We start from the raw sequence: 18,580 nt of genomic DNA on the forward strand, positions 1-18,580 counted from the left end.
GCAGCCCCCCTACACCAGCAGCAGAGTCCCCCCATTACCAGCAGCCCCCCTACACCAGCAGCAGAGTCCCCCCATTACACCAGCAGCCCCCATACATCATCAGCAGAGTCCACCCCATTACACCAGCAGAGTCCCCCCATTACACCAACAGCCCCCATTACCAGCAGCCCCCCTACACCAGCAGCAGAGTCCCCCCCATTACACCAGCAGCCCCCATACATCAGCAGAGTCCCCCCCATTACACCAGCAGCGTCCCCCTCATTACATCATCAGCAGAGTCCCGTCCCCCCATTACATCATCAGCAGAGTCCCCCCCCCCCCCATTACATCATCAGCAGAGTCCCCCTCCCCCATTACATCAGCAGAGTCCCCCTCCCCCATTACATCATCAGCAGAGTCCCCCCCCCATTACATCATCAGCAGAGTCCCCCCCCCCATTACATCATCAGCAGAGTCCCCCCCATTACATCATCAGCAGAGTCCCCCCCCCATTACATCATCAGCAGAGTCCCCCCCCCCATTACATCATCAGCAGAGTCCCCCCCCCCATTACATCATCAGCAGAGTCCCCCCCCATTACATCATCAGCAGAGTCCCCCCCCCATTACATCATCAGCAGAGTCGTCCCCCCCCCATTACATCATCAGCAGAGTCGTCCCCCCCCCCATTACATCATCAGCAGAGTCGTCCCCCCCCATTACATCATCAGCAGAGTCGTCCCCCCCCCCCCCATTACATCATCAGCAGAGTCCCCCCCCCCCCATTACATCATCAGCAGAGTCCCCCCCCCCATTACATCATCAGCAGAGTGTCCCCCCCCATTACATCATCAGCAGAGTGTCCCCCCCATTACATCATCAGCAGAGTCCCCCCCATTACATCATCAGCAGAGTCCCCCCCCCCATTACATCATCAGCAGAGTCCCCCCCCCATTACATCATCAGCAAAGTCCCCGCCATTACATCATCAGCAGAGTCCCCGCCATTACATCAGCAGAGTCCCCCCCATTACATCATCAGCAGAGTCCCCCCCATTACATCATCAGCAGAGTCCCCACATCAGCAGGGTCCTCACATCAGCAGGGTCCCCCCACATCACCAGCAGCCCCCATTACACCAGCAGAGTCCCCCCCCATTACACCAGCAGCCCCCTTACATCATCAATAGAGTCCCCCAATTACACCAGCAGCCCCCCCTCCCACATGTACTTACAGTTCTGAAGGCACTGGCAGCAACTCGTTCCTCTCTTTAGTGATAAGTGACAAGTGATTAAGTGGAGAGAGGAAGGAAAGTCTGCCGGCTGTCTATCTCCCCCTGCAGGCTGGAGGGAGCAGATAGCATTACACTCAGTCTTATCCAAGGAACGCACCCCCGTGCGTTCCATGGATAGACATCAGGGGAGACAAGGGCTGTACTCGGAAAGCCTATGAGAGCCGCTGGATCCGACAGGCACTTCCGCACAGCGGCTGTTATTCAGGTAATCGGCGCCCAAGTTCCGACCACCTGAATAGACCAGCGGCAGCTGGCAAAAATAACATACATTTATGCAATACATGAATGTATGTCATTTGCGAGAGCCAGAGGGGGTGGCGCTGCAGCGCCCTCTATAGACGGCCGCCATCACTGCAATTTAAGTAAAACAACATTTTAGGCAAAATAAAAGTCTTAAAGGGCCCAATTTTTTTTGGTGACTACAGGAGGAGGGGGCGGCGCCCGGGCGCCCCCTATGGACGGGCCGCCACTGGGCTGAACTGATGGGTACTGATAAGGCAGCACTGGTGGGGCAGAGGTGGCTCTGTGTGAGGGACTGATGTCCTTCTGACAGTAGCCAGTGATCAGGTTGTTTTTTTTCTCCTCACGCTGTGAGCATGGAGGGGGAAAAACAAAACTAGCAGATTACCAGCTCGGTTTACATCACGTGATCAACTTACAGCTGAGGAGGGGGGGGGGGGGGGGGGTTGGGATCCCTTAGGAAGGAGGAGGCTGGCATTGTAGGAGATAGTTGACAGCAGTGGCTGCTGGTGCTCAAAACAAACTGAAAAATACTGAAACAAAACCATCAATTGCAGCCACTATGCCCATTCATTTGCAGCCAACTGTGCCCGCCCCTTTCCCCATCGTGGTGGTGGATCAGGCAGCAAGCTCTGTGTAATGCAGCAAAGGATGCAGGGCTCCTCCATGTGTCTCTTACATCCAAGCCTCCTGATTGGCTGAGAGGAGGTTCTGTGTTAGTAAACAAAATTAATATTTTCTCTGCCAACACACCTGGGTGCACTGTGAGAGCAATGATTTGCACTCAAAATGCAACTTTTTTGAAGCCCATTAGAGCCTATGGATGTAATCAGGTGCTACAGCGGCCGTGGAAAGATACATGCAATGCCAACTGTGCCCCAATTTCAGCCAACCATGCCCCCCACCCATCTTCTGCCTGGCACTTACCCCATTGTGGTGGTGGGTCAAAAAAAAAAAAAAAAAAAAAAGGCCTATACGAAAACAAGCCATTAGCCCAACAACCAGGAAACTGAAATTTTTAAAAGATAGGTCAGCCTACGTAATTCTCTCATGGTAGATGTTCACCGGCAGATTTTTATTTTATTTTTTAACCTCCCACCTTGGACACTTATTACCAAGGCAGACAATAAGGATAGGTCTCCCCAAAGAGGTCTTAAAGTGTATATATGCCCAATATATATATATATATATATATATATATATATATATATATATATATATATATATATATATATATATATATATATATATATATATATATATATATATATCATAAAATAGTCAGGTTTTACTACTATCCAGGACTCTGTTAGAAAGCTCTGCCTTCCTTTTCTCCTCTGTAAACATTTAACTAGACAGGAAGAAGGAAAAACTACACTAGTGACAAAGACAATATAAAGCCGACAGGAGTTCTAGGCATCCCCTACTAAATTTAAAATGAAATATTGAATTCCTGCAAGTTAAAGTGGTACCTCAGACATGAAATATGAACAAAGCATATCCCTCTATAGTGTGTACTTGTTTTAATCCAGAGCACTAAGGGGTCCCTTTCACATGAGGCGGAATCCGTAAAGCGCATCCACCTGCTCAGCGGGGGATCTCTCAGGGATCTCTATGGGGGCAGTCGGATGGAAAAAGACTGCATGCCCGTTTCCATCCTAACGAATGGGGATGGACAGGGTCGGATGTCGGCAGATGTCAGCCGACATGTTCACCACTGCATAGAGAACAATGGCTGGTCAGATCAGGTCTACCTGAAAAACTGACAGGCAGACCCGATTGGATCGCTTGTGCAAAACCAGCCTTAGCCCAAGTTCCCATTAGGCAGTTTAGACGTGTCAAACCACATGTCTAATTGGCAGCTTTGTCTGGCTGCGGCACCATCCGAATCGGTGCGACACTGCGCCAATTCCCATCCTGTACTACCTCTGGCAAGTTTATTCCATTTTCAAAATATGCTTTATCTAGTGTGCCAGAAGCAAGAGTTTCACAGACACATATAAACCTCTGCACAATCATCTCTGAAAACTTAAACTCTTTCATTACATATGCTGCACCCAAAATTCAGTCCAAGAGCCAACACTGTCTGACCCTACCTTAAAAGAAGAACTTCCTTAAATTAGTCAGGGACTGCTTAGCAACCAGCAGCTCTAGAAAAAAAAAAAAAAACAATATTAAAATGTAGAGGTGCAACGGATCAAAAAACTCACGGTTCGGATCAGGAGTCAGGGATCGTCTCATTTTTCGGATCGGCAAAAAAAAAAAAAAAAAAAAAATTCTCCCCCACTGTAATATCCACATCCCCCCACTGTAATATCCACACTCACCCACTGTAATATCCACATACCCTCAGGCAAGACAGCCCCCCCTCTCAGGTAAGACAACCCCCCCCTCAGGTAGTACAGAGTCACTTCCAGCGGTGTGTCCGAGTGCGGGCTCCTCCTCCTCTGTGGGTGTAAACAGAGGAGGGCCGCTGCCGGGTGTACCAAGATGGCCGCGGCTCCGGAGCTAGGCCAAAGCCGTGGCCTTTCCTAATGTTTTTGCCGCGGCTCCGGAGCTAGGCCGTAGCCGCGGCCTTTCCTAACGTAATGGCCATGGTTCCGAAGGTAGGCCGAAGCAGCAACTATAACGTTAGGAAAGGCTGCGGCTTCGGCCTAGCCCTGGAGCCGCGGACATAACATTAAGAAAGGCCGCGCTTCGGCCTAGCTCCGGAGCCGCGGCAATCCGCGGATCACAGTGTGTGCCGATCCGAAGGGGGTGACCCGTTCGGATCACCTGTGATCCGTTGCAGCCCTATTCAAATGTATGCAATTACAGTATAAACGCCATTCACAGCCATCACCTCTGCATCCCCTTCCTTTATCCATAGTTTTAAAAGCCAAGTTCACTTAGCCGATTCCGGACCAGCCGCCGCAGTTCAACTGCAGCATGTTGGCTCTGCTGGACAAAATGACGTTACCTTACGTTGTTTCGCCTTTTGTCCGCTAGGAGCTAATGCGATTGTCCGGCGGACGCGATGACCACTGGGCACCCGTGACAGAGTGAGAACCAGGATCTGTGCGTGCAAACACACAGATGCTGGTTCTCTCAGGGGAGAGGAGACATCTGTCATCTCTCCTAGTCAGTCCCACCCCCCCAAAGTTAGAACACAGAGAGTGAACACATTTAACCCCTTGATCGTCCTAGTATTAACCCCTTCCCTGCCAGTGACATTTATACAGTAATCAGTACATTTTTATAGCACCCATCGCTGTACAATTGTCACTGGTCCCCAAAAAAACACCGCAATATCTGTCCCGGGGGGGAGGGGTCTCGCCACCATTACTACTAAAAAATTATAAAAATGCCATGAATCTATTCCCCATTTTGAAGACGCTATAACTTTTGCGCAAACCAATAGACGCTTTTTTTTTTTTTAAATATTTTTTTTTAAATTTGGGATATTTATTATAGCAAAAAGTAAAAGATAGTGGGCCAGATTCTCAAAAGAGTTACGACGGTGTATCTCAGGAAACACCGTCGTATCTCTGTTTTTGGCCCCAGGTATCTATGCTAGTGATTCCTAGAATCTTTTTCGCATAGATACGGCCAAGATCCGACAGGTGTAAGTGACTTACACCGTCGGATCTTAGATGTAATTCGACGCTGGCCGCTAGGTGGAGTTTACGTTCAGTTCTCATTTGACTATGCAAATGAGCCAGATACGCCGATTCCCGAACGAATTTGCGCCGCGTAGTCGTCGTTTCCGTAAGGTTACCCCTGCTATATGAGGGGTAACCTTACGCCAGTCCGCCGTATGCCATGTTAAGTATGGCGTCGGGTCAGCGTCGTCTTTTTCCATCGTTTTACTAAGTCGTCCGCGAATACGACTTTACGTCAATGACGCTCACGTCGGCATCATTGACGTTTTCCGTCGTGAGCTGGAGCATGCGCACTGGGCTCTTTTTCCGCCCAGCGCATGCGCAGTTCGATCGGCGTGGGGGCGCGCTTAATTTGAATACAAGCCGCCCCCTTTGAATTACGCGGCCATACGCCGGGCCATTTACACAACGCCGCCGCAAATTACGGAGCAAGTGTTTGGGGAATACGGCACTTGCTCCAGTAAGTTGCGGTGGCGTGGTGTAAATGGCTTACACTACGCCGCCGCAGAATCTTAGAGAATCTGGCCCAGTGTTTTTTTTCTAAATTGTTGCTTTTTTTGTTTATAGTGCAAAAAAAAAAAAAAAAGATGCAGAGGTGATCAAATACCACCAAAAGAAAGCTCTATTTGTGGGGGGGGGGAAAAAGGGGCGTAAATTAAGTTTGGGTATACAGCTGCTTGACCGCGCAATTGTCAGTTAAAGCAACGCGGTGCCAAATCACAAAAAATGGTCTTGTCATTGAGCAGCCAAATCTTCTGGGCTGAAGTGGTTAAAAAATAACAAATGCACATATTTTTGCAGGTAAAAAAAAAAAAGTGCACTAATTTTTCTTACTAGGAGCCTGCAGGGCGATGCCAGGCTCCTGCAGATGTTCAATACAGCTGTCTGCCTATACGGTTACTGAAACAATGAAGAGTCAATTAACTACGAGAGCACTCAACGACCTTGCATTTCACTGAGAACTACAAGCTGGCTGCCATGGGGGAAGAAATGATTTGTAGTTCATTCGCAGATTCTTGTAAATATAGTGGCTGTGTGAGAGAAGCCCCACACAGCAATGCTGTTTTTAAAACTGTGAAAGCGGGTGAGGGGAGAGGAACCCCCACCAGCTGTCACGGGGGCATGGAGAATTGGGGTATAATGTATAACTAAAAGGTAAACTTTGTTGTTAACCTCTGCATTCTCCTTCTCCCCAATCCATAGTGGCCACCTGCACACCTACCACCACCCCACCTATCCCCGTCTAAAGATTACCTGTTCTTGTACAGCTTACAACTTCACCCCTCTTCTGCACAGTAGCCGTTGACTTTTTTGCAAAGAGCAGCGTGCAGAGTAATCAGTATCAAGATATCTTGATACTGCAGCCAATCGAGCCAGATCTAACACTGTCATTGGACAGTATCAGAAGTCCCCCTATTGTCTGCAGTATCTAGATACAGGATTGGTTATAAATTTCAGTGAAGGAACAACTACGTTTTCTCAACTGCGGGATCATATCCATGTCCCTTACATCCCACATCTGTCACGTATTTAGTGAATAGGCTGGCCATCCAGGTTTGACCGATTCTCGTATCGATCCAGAAACTGTACCCAATTTCCCCAGGAATAAAAGTAAAGAAATCTCACAAAAGCCAATGTTCTGTCAAAATAGCCAACTCGTCGAAATCGCCAACCATGTCACTTTCGGTGACTTTCCAGCATCGGTAAATGAACATTTTGACGGCATGGCTGTTTTGACACACCGGCAGCGTATGCACTAAGGTAGACGACGATTTGAAAAAGTTGTCTCCAGCCATGTTGTTAGTAGCAGGCGGACCAACAATGTCCACTAATACCATTTACTGCAGTGTATACGCTGCTGGTGTAGTGTCAAAACAGGCAACTCGTCAAAATGTCCAATTACTGATGCTGGGGAGTCACCGAAAGTGACATCGTTGGAGATTTCAACGAGTTGGCTGTTTTGACAGAACACCGGCCATAAACAGTTTGAATCTTAGCCGGTTCAGCAGATTTAAACCCCGTATGGGCAATCTGATTGTACTCGACTTGTGTACAACCAGCATGTCTGATTTTTAGGATACAATTATTGCCAGAGGCTATAGCCACTAGCAATAATCACTGTGTTCTCCCGGCAGGGACAGATCAGATCGGTGTTACCTGCTTTTGAAGCAAAAAGGGACCACAAAGTGTTTATAAATATAAGCCTTTTTATGTCAGGAATACATACATCCTGTTCTATTTAACTATTTACAGTATGAACAGTGATAATCATTGTAAAGTCACATCCTCCACCTGCAAATTTCCTTCCAGTGCTGCCTGGTAAATCTCAATAGTCTCAGCAAGGGGCAGTGGTTCTACACTCTCAATAATAGCTATGGGCTCTCCCAGTTCTGTGCACATGATGGTCTGTTGTGGCTGGGCCATCAGATTCTGGTGAGTTTTGCGGTGGCTTCGTAAGTTGGAGAGTGTTTTGAAGCTCTTGTTGCAGTCAGGACAGGAGTGAGGTCTGTCACTGCTGTGGACATGTCTGTGTTCTGCCAGGTGAAGGGACTGGACAAAAGTCTTGCCGCAATCCTGGCAGCAGAAAGGCCTTTCCCCTGTATGTAAGCGGCGGTGCTCCCTCAGGTGGGCAGCTTGCCGGAAGTTCTTACCACAATCCAGGCAGGGAAACGGACGTTCTCCAGTGTGAACGCGCTGGTGCAACTGCAAACTGAAAGATGCGACAAATGCTTTTCCGCATGTGCTGCACTTATGGGGTCGGACTCCGGAATGCCACTGTTGGTGTCGTGTAACTCCTCTCTGGCTGGTAAAACACTTGCCGCAGACGTGACATTTAAATGGTCGCTGACCTGTATGGAGTAAGAGGTGGAGGTTCAAACTGGAACTGGAGTTCAGTTTTTTGCCACACGTCGGACATTTATACTGACACAACTTTTTGCTGCGGCAAGTGTGTTCTGCAAGTTTTGATTCTTCGGGAAAAACAACCGCACAATCTTTGCAGTAGATCAAAACTTTGCCTTGATGCTCTAACTGGTGCAGCTGCATTAATTTCTTGCGTAAAAAGGTCCTGCCGCAATCGGGGCATTTGTAAGGCAGGATGCCAGTGTGTCTGATCTGGTGCAAAGCGAGCTTGGAAGCTCTGTTGAATTCTAATCCACAGATCTTACAAGGGAATGGATTGGAGCCGGTGTGCAGAGCACGATGTTGCTGCAGATTAGAGCTCTGGGTGAACGAACGTCCACAGAGGTCACATTTGTATGGTCGTTCCCCCGTGTGTACAAGATGATGGCGTGTTAGGTTGGCCAGGGAGCCAAAGGTCTTGCCACAGTCCGTACATTGGAAGGGCCGCTCACCTGTGTGGGTGCGCATGTGGTTTCGCAGGTGCACCTGCTTCTTGAAGTACTTGCTACACACGCTGCATTTGTGCTTTCTTTCCATAGCGTGAACCACTCGCCTGTGCTGCATCATTTTCAAGTGGGTTGGGAAGTCTTTGCTGCATTGAGCGCACTTAAAGGTCTGACTGGGAGTTTCTGAGCCATTACTTGGCTCTGTTGTTGAAATGTGTGGGTTAAACCCATTTTCCTGGGACTCTGCATTGTGAGCCGCATTGTTCAGGGCGGTTTGTTCAGGAAGAAACTTTGAAGCAGTTAAGCTTGCAGGAGGCACTGCAAGCAAAGCGCGGGAAAAATCAGAGAGAACTAAAGGTCTCTCTTGAATGATAGAGGGTTTGTCCTGCTTTGGGGTTGGGACACCGCTTTTACCAGAATGCGTTCTTCGGTGATACAAAAACTTGGTCATGTTACTGAACGTTTTGCCGCACTGGCAGCGATGCAGGGGGTCTGAGGTATGGCTTTTCCGGTGCAAGATCAAGGTAATCTCTGTCCCAAAGCCCAAACCACAGTCTACACAAAGATAGAGAGCCTCCCCCCGATGTATCCTCATGTGCTGCTCCAAAGAAGTCTCCTTCTTAAACACTCTGTAGCAATTTGGACACTGCAAGTTTCCTTGCACATGCACACGACGATGGGACTGCAATCGGTTGGCTGAGGTAAAGAAACGGTCACAGTCAGGGCATGGGAACTCCACGCTGTGCTGTTCCTTGCGATGTTTCCGAAGGTACTTTGCCGTAATAAACTCTTTTTTGCACTCTTGACAGCGGTAAACCCGTTGCACTAACCCCAAGCTTTCTCCAGTTGTTTCCTCATTTTCTTCTATCATCCAGTCTTTCCTTAGTTTCTCAAGAATACTGGGAGAAGGTGCAGCAGTTTCTGAGCTGCTATATAAGGGGGAAGCCGAGGTCTCTTTCTCTGACTCAGTAAAGTGTCGACCCTGATGGTCAAGAAATTCCTCAGGGGTATGGAATACTTGGAGGCACTCGGAGCATTCATATGGGTGCATCTCCGAGACCTGTACCATTTCTCTCTTTTCAATCCCTTCCGCTTGTGATCCAGGCTGTGCTGCATTCTCTGCGGTTGCAACCACAGCTGGTACTTCAACGCTCCAACCATTTAAAGTCCTCTCATCCAAGAGAACATTCTGCAGGCTAAGCAAGGCCTGGATACCAGTTCCAGTTTGCAGAACAACACTTTGTTGAGGTGGCTGCTCTTGTTTCTCATGCTTTCGGCGGTGAGCTACCCACAACTCAGGGGAAGTAAAGAGCTCTTTACAGTCAGAGCACTGGTAGTGTATTTGGCTATTTCCCAACGATGGGGAGGAGGGAGTGTGTGGATATTCCCGCATGTGCATCTCCTGGTGATGAAGAAGCTCATCTGGTGACAAGAGAACTTGCCCACACTCCAAACATTGGTACTGGCTTTCCTGGGCCAGACCTTGCAGTTCTCCCAACTCCAAGGAAATATCCTGGGACACTGCTGCTTGCACACCTCCGACATGATCTTGTTGATGAACCAATACGTCTTCCAATGTATTGTAGAGAACACCACACTCTGAACACATGTACTGGTGTTGGAATACGACTGGAGACTGGACACCCTCTGCCATGGCTGATGACACGTTACTCTGTCAAAAAATAAATAAAAATAAATAAATTAAAAAGTATGAACAAAATGGGGAGTATGGCGTCATGTATGGAATAATAAAATGAATAAAAGTGTACCATCATCCCCCGCCTCCCCTTTTTCTTTTCTCTCTTCTTCCTTTCCCCCCCCCTTTTCCCCTTCCCTGCCCCTACCCAGCCCACCGATTCTATGGGGTTAAACATTCTCTTATATACATACATATTTTTATATTGCTTATTTACACCCAGACCTTCACGATCAACCATCCCCTTGCCCGCCACGGGGGGACCCCCCCGTAGGCCGCCTGGTTCCGCGCATTATCAATTGACTCATTCGGTAAGCAACCATCAATGTTTTTTATCAATTATTACTGTATTGCTGATGTTTGTTACATATTCTTATTGCATTACTCTATAGATTGGCTGTCCTGATGAAGCGGCAACCCCGCAAAACTAGTCGACGTTGACCAATCAATGAATTGTACAATTATTTGTTTTGCAATTTTTATATATCAATAAACTTTTTTATATCATTATGTTTTATGCATATTTATCAGTACCGTGATAGTCCCCCCCAAACCATTGAGTGGGTAGCTCCAGGTCTAGCTTCAGCTACTAGCCCTTCGCCCCCACTCTCCTCCATTTTCTAAATTAAAAAGTAGTTTAATCAATAAATTAATTAGCTACATAGCCCCAAAAAGTACAGGAGTGTAACGCAAACCTTTATTACATTTTAAAACTCGTAGGGTAAAAAAGACAGGCGATTTCCCTGACCTACAGGGAGAAAACTGGGAGGACAGACGGGACTATCCCTTCTAGTACCTTTATTTCTGCCAGAGACCACCTCATACAAATTTAAAAATGTTATAAGTATACCCGACTCTCACTAAACTAACATTTACCCTAAACTCCCCGCTGAATGCTGGCGGTGCCCATATTCACCTGCTGATTTTAGTCAACTCCCTGCAGTTGATGGGGGTTTTGGTCTGAGGTTACCAAATGTATAAATGATTTCTTCGCCTTGCCTATACCATTAACAATTTGTGTATGTCTGCTGGGATTGGTGGAGGGAGTGGCCCCAGAGCACTCGGAACTCCTCATTATTCTCCTATTTTATGCTCATAAAGGCAACAATTTTTACACTGGAACTGGGAAGAGGAATTTACGCCTTTATTTTCTTGTATATTCTGGGATGCGCGGAGTTGGGCATTACTGTACTCTATATGGAGGCCCTGTGTGGCCAATACCGTTTACATTTTGTATGTGTGCTTAATTGCATTTTTCTTTGGCATCCGATCGGTGCAATGTTTTGTATTTTTCTGAAGAAAATTCAATAAAGCCATCGTAATTAGTGAAGCAATTGCTTTACATCAGTTCCAATTAACCTTGACTGAGTAATATATTAACAGACCAAGTCTTTGCTCAAACCTCATTATGTCACAAGAAGGCCTTTGAATGAGAGGCTAGAATCAAATGTGTATTGTTACTCTGCCAACTGTCCACACAAAACCCTAACCCACATACAGGGGAGCAGATATTTATTTAGCACATTACTGGATTGGTGCCATATACACATTGAAAGCACATGGAAGTCTATAGGGAATGCACAGATACCTGGTATTTTCACAAGTACTCATAAAAATGCTCTGATACCCATATTTTGCAGTGAGATCACTGCAAAGAATTCCATGCGATTTGAACAGGAATGCGGTGAGATTCCTGTCTGAACTGTATGCAGTTTCCCGCACCGCTCCTGTGTGAACTCAGGCTGAAATCACTCTTGACACAAACCAGGGTTTAATCAAGCGCTCTCCGGATATAGTTGCAACTAGATATAAAAAAGGATGGGAAAATTGGGAGGGAAGGGAAGTGGGAAGGAAAAGACACCAGTCTTAATGCAAAAGATCATCAGAGGATCACAGAACTGTGTATGTTAGTCCATTATAACAAGTCCATAATAAAAGTATTATACTATCGCTAGGAAGGCTGCCAGCTTGCAGGTTGAAGAAAAATCTGAAATGGTAAAAGAGAGAGAAAAGCAGCGCCCTCTAAGCGTAGTAATCTCGTTATTTTATTAAAAGAAATAATTCATATAAAAGTGTCACTCACAAAAGGAGTTAAAAACTGGGGCTTATCTGTAGGTGTTTCATCCGCTCTACGTCCAGAGTGTGGGTGCTCTGTTGGCCCAGATGGTGGTGGACAGGCGTCGCTATTGTCCCTGCCTCTGTCAGCGGCGGTGAGAGATCGTATTCCTCCGGTGCTATAGAGAGGGGGACAGCGTTCCGTGCAGCAGTTGTGGAACAGCGTCACTTCCGGGTACGGATGCTTCGAATGCGCGCATCCTCCCGCGATCCGTACTCGGAAGTGACGCTGTGTCCACAACTGCTGCACAGAACGCTGTCCCCCTCTCTATAGCACCGGAGGAATACGATCTCTCACCGCCGCTGACAGAGGCAGGGACAATAGCGACGCCTGTCCACCACCATCTGGGCCAACAGAGCACCCACACTCTGGACGTAGAGCGGATGAAACACCTACAGATAAGCCCCAGTTTTTAACTCTTGTGAGTGACACTTTTATATGAATTATCTATTTTAATAAAATAACGAGATTACTACGCTTAGAGGGCGCTGCTTTTCTCTTTCTTTCTTCTGAAACCACTCTTGATAAGCCTGGGTTCACACAGGAGCAGTGTGGGATACCGTATGCGATTCAGACAGGAGTCGCATCACATTCCTGTTTAAATTGCATGAAATTCTTTGCAGTGCAATTTGAGCTCATTCATTCTGAATGAGCGCAACTCACACAGCAAACTATCAGTACTAGGCGAGTACTTGACCGAAATTATTGGTACTCAGATTTAAAAAAAAAAAAGGGCATTGGTGCATCCCTAGAAGTCTGTGCTCACTCACTAGGGAGATTACGCTTCACTTCCTGCCCTGTAGACTTAACGAGGAAGTAAACTCCTCTTGTTTGTACCTATAGGTACTGTAAATATCTCCTAAACTTGCACCGTTTGAGACATTTACTGTATACTGCACCGATTACATCATCGGCACATACGCTCTGAAGGAACAGCTGCCCGTGCCGTTTCTTCAGCTCATTATGCCTTTTTCTAACAGGTTTTTTTTTTGGGGGGGGGGGGGGTGGTTTACAACACATTTAGCCCGTGCGTATGGCAGCCGGGCGAGCATGCTGGAAAACCAGCAGTTGACCGGCTTCTGATCAGTGCTCTCAGCCAATAGCAGAGAACACTGACCAGAGTGTTCTAAACACAACAGCTCAGTAAGAGAGAGCACTGTACTAACATTGTATCGGTCGAGGCAACACTTTTTTTCTTCATTCAACCCTGGGAAGGAAAAAAAAAAAAAAACTGAGTGTGTACCAAGCTTTAGCAACAGATGTGCGTGTCCCCTCCCCCAAAGTAGTTTATTTTCTTCGCTCTGCCTAGGCAAGACTTTGCTACCACTTCTGGCAGATGTGATGCAGGGCTCCGATTCTGAGGGAAGGACATTTAGGGTACCCAAAATCTCATAGGGAAGCCTTCCGTGTCTCATTTCCTCAAGTTGTGCACATATGCACTGATGGGCTCTGCCAGGACCTGAAGACTGGGTACATCTGCCATAATGGCGGATCTCAGGCTGAGGAACCACTTCATGAGGCAGACTGAAAATCTGCTTTAGTCCCGGTTCACATTGGTGTAATGCAGGAAACTCTGCGTGTTCCTGCATCGCCCCCAACTCACAAGCAGTTCACACACTGCCATATGCGAACTATGTGGAGTGTCAATACAAAGTTAATGACACACACCCCCCCCCCCCCCCCAATCGGTTTGCATAGCACAGTGCGAACTGTCAATTCAGACAGAAATTGGATCGCATGGGTGTGCGATTCGATTCTGGTGCGGACCAAAAAAAAAAAAAAAAGGTCCTGCACGACTTTGGGCCAAATGCAACGCAAATTCAGCTATACAATCTGAATGGCTAAATTTGCATTGAATTTGCACAGCAGTGCGAAAGACATGTGATGTGGGCCAGCGCACCAATATGATCCCAGCCTGAAAGCGGAGTTCCAGCCGGGCATGCGCAGTGTGTGCCCGGCTGTGAAGCCAGAGCCAGGTGCCCACAGTGACAATGCTGGCACTGCAGAGAAAAGGGGGAGAGGAGCAGGGCTTTGTACGCCCGCATCACTGGAACCTGGGACAGGCGAGTGTCCGATTAATAAGTCGGCAGCTACACATTTTGTAGCTGCTGACTTTGATATGGAGGGAACTCCGCTTTAAGGACACTTACCTGTCAGGGGAGCCCACCATGTTGGCACCCAAAGGCGACCCGGCCATCAGCTCCGGGTGCAGGCACCGGCATTCTTACTAAGGGAAACAGGAAGTACAGCCTGCTTCCTACTGCTACTCGCTTTCTGAATGGTCACAGAAGATGCCCAACGAAGGAGCACGCATGTTCTGAACGCGTGCACGCTACTAGCATCAGCCGACCGCGACCAGGGACTCTTGGACTGACGATTTTCCCCCTGCACCTTGTTTGCTCTAACCTGGGACACTGGAAGCCACTGGTGCTGCCAGACAAGAACTTACAGCGCTAGAAGATCGCCTCTTGGAGCCCTGCTGTCCATTATCATGACGTGCCTGCTTTTATTCTACTCAGAGCGAGTGCATTTCTACTAAAATTAAAAACGTGTAATAACACTACTGCACTTAGGTTGGTTCTGCTTGTATTCTTTCTTTTGTACTTACCTGTCCAGGGAGCCCACGATGTTGGCACCCAAAGGCGACCCGACCATCAGCTCCGGGTGCAGGCACCGGTGACTTGTCGGTATGGTTCCTCTATCGAGATGGTTCCTGTAAGGACTGTGCAGGCGCAATCCTTGCCGACGGAAATCTCCGAACCTCGGCCGGCATCCAGGCTCATTCCTTAACATCCCCGTGGATTGGAGGATGTTAAAAAAAGAGCCAGGAGACCGACTGGCCACTTACCTCAAATTCCACGTCGCCCTGGAGGTTCGGTGATTTCCGTCGGCAAGGATTGCGCCTGCGCAGTCCTTACAGCAGGGGTGCCCAACCTTTTGAAGAGCGAGGGCCACCTAAGCGACATGGTAACCGGTCACGGGCCACAATGAGCAGATCGGGTGGATGGCAGCCCACTCTACTCTATAGAGCCCACTTTTTTTTTTGCGGCTCTAATTGGAGGTAGGCGTTTGTAAACAGACACAAGTCCATTTACATCTGCTACTCCTTACATTGGTATAAAGATGAGGGATGGACAGCCGCACTCCAAACCAAACGGGTTGTCTTTATTCAAATCAACAGCAAGAACACAGCAGATCACAGCAATAGGAACAGGAGAATACCGACGTTTCGCACTGGCTTCAGTGCTTATTCATGGCTTGAATAAGCACTGAAGCCAGTGTGAAACGTCGCTATTCTCCTGTTCCTATTGCTGTGATCTGCTGTGTTCTTGCTGTTGATTTGAATAAAGACAACCCGTTTGGTTTGGAGTGCGGCTGTCCATCCCTCATCTTTATACCAATATTTGCCTTAGTGCATTGCCTGCACCCTTGGAGTCCTATATTTGTGAAACGACCCTACAATAGACCTACCTTGAGCGGTGATCTTCTCTCTCATTTGTCTTTGGATTTTGCTACTCCTTACAGGTGAATGGAGGGTCCAATTGGGTCTGAATGACCGTGTCAAAGGGGCCTATGGCTCAGTGCAGGTAACCCGCAGGTAACCCACAGGTGCACTGCTCTGCACCTGCGGATCAGTTTGAAAGCAGCTCAGTAACCACTGCAGAACAGATATGCCCAAATATACACTGTGAATTTAGAAATAAAAACTTAACTTTAATAACAGTATTCTATTCTTTCCCAGAGCAGGAGGTCGCGGGCCACATCAGAGGGTTCCGCAAGCCACATGTGGCGCCCGGGGCCACCCTTGCCTTACAGGAACCATCTCGATAGCCGGAACCATATCGTCAGATCACCGGCATCCTTACTAAGGCCCCTTTCACACTGGGGCGGTTTGCAGACTAAAAATAGCGCCTGCAAACCGACCCTAAACAGCAGCTGCCGTTTCTCCAATGTGAAAGCCCACTGGAGCGGTGCGCTAACAGGACCACTCCAAAAGTCCCGCTAGCAGCATCTTTGGAGCGGTGCGTTTACCGCTCCTTCCCACTGAAAGCAATGGGAAAACGCAGCTATACCGCCGGCAATGTGCCGTATTAACCCTTTTTCGGCCACTAGCGGGGGGGGGTTAAAGTCGCACCACTAACGGCTGAATACCGCCGCAATTCCGACGGTATAGCGCCGCTAAAAATAGCGGCGCTATACTGCCACCGCGCCTCCCGCCCCAGTGTGAAACGGGCCTAAGGGAAACAGGAAGTGCAGCCTACTGCGGAAAGTGGAAGTGACGGACCTCGTCGTGGCACCATGGGACTGAAGTCCTAAACAAAAACCTATCAGAAAAGTATAAAAATAAAATATATGCAAAAACGATGGGGGGGGGGGGGGTATGTTGGTTTCAAACGGAGTTGAATTTTCGCCTGGAACTCCTCTTTAAAGTGACACAGGCCCAGATTTTTAGAGGAGATACGACGGCGTATCTCGAGATACGCCGTCGTATCTCTGCGTCCGGCCGGTCGTATCTATGCGCCTGATTCTTAGAATCAGTTACGCATAGATATCTATTAGATCCGACAGGCGTAAGTCTCTTACGCCGTCGGATCGTAACTGCATTTTTAAGCTGACCGCTAGGGGCGTGTACGCTGATTTACGCGGCAAAATATGTAAATCAGCTAGATACGCGAATTCCAGAACGTACGACGCAGTAAATTTACGGTAGGCTTTTCCCGGCGTATAGTTGCCCCTGCTATATGGTGGCGTAAGTGCGGCGTACCAATGCTAAGTATGGCCGTCGTTCCCGCAACGAAATTGAAAAATTTTGCGTCGTTTGTGTAACTCGTCCGTGAATGGGGCTGGACCTAATTTACGTCCACGTCAAAACCAATACGTCCTTGCGGCGTATTAGGAGCAATGCACACTGGGAGATTTCCACGGACGGCGCATGCACCGTTCGTGAAAAACACGTCAATCACGTCGGGTCACAGAAGATTAACATAAAACACGCCCCCCTGTCACACATTTGAATTAGGCGGGCTTACGCCGGCCGATTTACGCTACGCGGCCGCAACTTACGGAGCAAGTGCTTTGAGAATACAGCACTTGCCCGTCTAAGTCGCGGCGGCGTAACATAAATCGGATACGTTACGCCGCCGCAAACATACGCGCTCCTACGAGAATCTGGCCCACAATCTACTAAATAGGGCCACGCTACAGCCACGTAGAACACACGGGCTGCAGCACAGCGGTTGAGGTTTTATGGTGATAAAAAGGGACATGAGGAAGCGGCAGAACACCTCAATGCCCTCTGAATAGCGTTCCCCCTGCAGGTCACAGCAAGAGATGGCGATGTAAACAAGGCCCAACAGCTGAAAGGCTCACAAGACTTTCTGGTCACAAAGAAGAGAATGACAGGCCTGGAACTTCCATCTTCCAAGACCTGGGGGGCTTCTATTCACAGGTGCCCCTCTCCTGCCTGCTCAGCATTAAACTATTAGAACACCATGGCAACCATAACCAGAGGCCCTCACACTATAAACACACAGAGTACCCGCCATGTCTATGGGCAGCTCCGTCCTCCTCCCCCATGAGGGCCTCAATGTCCCCGGGCCCGACCGCCCCGCTCACACATACTTACACAGCGGCCCAACGCCTCCTCAGCCGCGCTGACTTCGGGGACCCACCAGCATCGCGTCTCCTGACTGGCTGTCCCGTCTCGGCCAATCACAGCGGGCCCGGGAATAGAGCGACGCAACGGCGGCGAGAACGAGGCCAGCCAATAGCGGCGCGCCCCTTGAGATGACGCCTTTCTCGTGGACTGCTGGGCTGGTCATGTGGTCTGTCAGGTGCTGAAGCCTAGTGGGGGCGGGGCTCAGAGGTGGGAATGGGCTGTCTGTTTACTTTTAGTTTTTAATCAACCAATGATATGAAAGGAGAGCTGTGCTGAGATCAGCTAACATTGGAGCTCCAATTTATTGTGTTTTATTTATTGTTTGTTAGTTAGTCTCTGTAGTGGAGGATGAAATGGCTCCACCCCCCCACACCTCCCCTTCAGCATTTTTTCAATGCACACAGACTTCTTCTCTCCTGCCTGGCTGCACAGAATATAGCGGGATAATACAGTATATAGTAGGCTTATATAGTATATGGCTGCACAGTATATAGTGGGATAATAAAGCACAGTATATAGTAGGCTTATATAATATATAGTAGGATAATTTAGTATATAGCACAGTATATAGTACATAGCACAGTATATGGTGGGATAATTTTGTGTAGAG

General features: G+C 48.2%; 1 protein-coding gene across 1 annotated transcript; it reads right to left on the reverse strand.

Moving 5' to 3' along the window:
• Positions 1-7,339: 7,339 nt before the first annotated feature.
• Positions 7,340-18,118, reverse strand: LOC120916377 (zinc finger protein 574-like). Its single transcript, XM_040327312.1, has 2 exons — positions 17,938-18,118; positions 7,340-10,171 (listed from the first exon to the last, which is right to left on the reverse strand). Exon 2 carries the CDS (start codon positions 10,151-10,153, stop codon positions 7,421-7,423), a length of 2,733 nt encoding a protein of 910 aa, XP_040183246.1. The 5' UTR covers positions 10,154-10,171; positions 17,938-18,118; the 3' UTR covers positions 7,340-7,420.
• Between the last annotated feature and the right edge of the window lie 462 nt (positions 18,119-18,580).

Source organism: Rana temporaria, chromosome 10 (assembly GCF_905171775.1).
Source record: "Rana temporaria chromosome 10, aRanTem1.1, whole genome shotgun sequence".
Classification (NCBI taxonomy): domain Eukaryota; kingdom Metazoa; phylum Chordata; class Amphibia; order Anura; family Ranidae; genus Rana; species Rana temporaria.

Coding starts and splice junctions, on each gene's coding strand:
- LOC120916377 (XM_040327312.1), bottom strand. CDS start 10,153: ATGGCAGAGGGTGTCCAGTCTCCAGTCGTATTCCAACACCAGTACATG.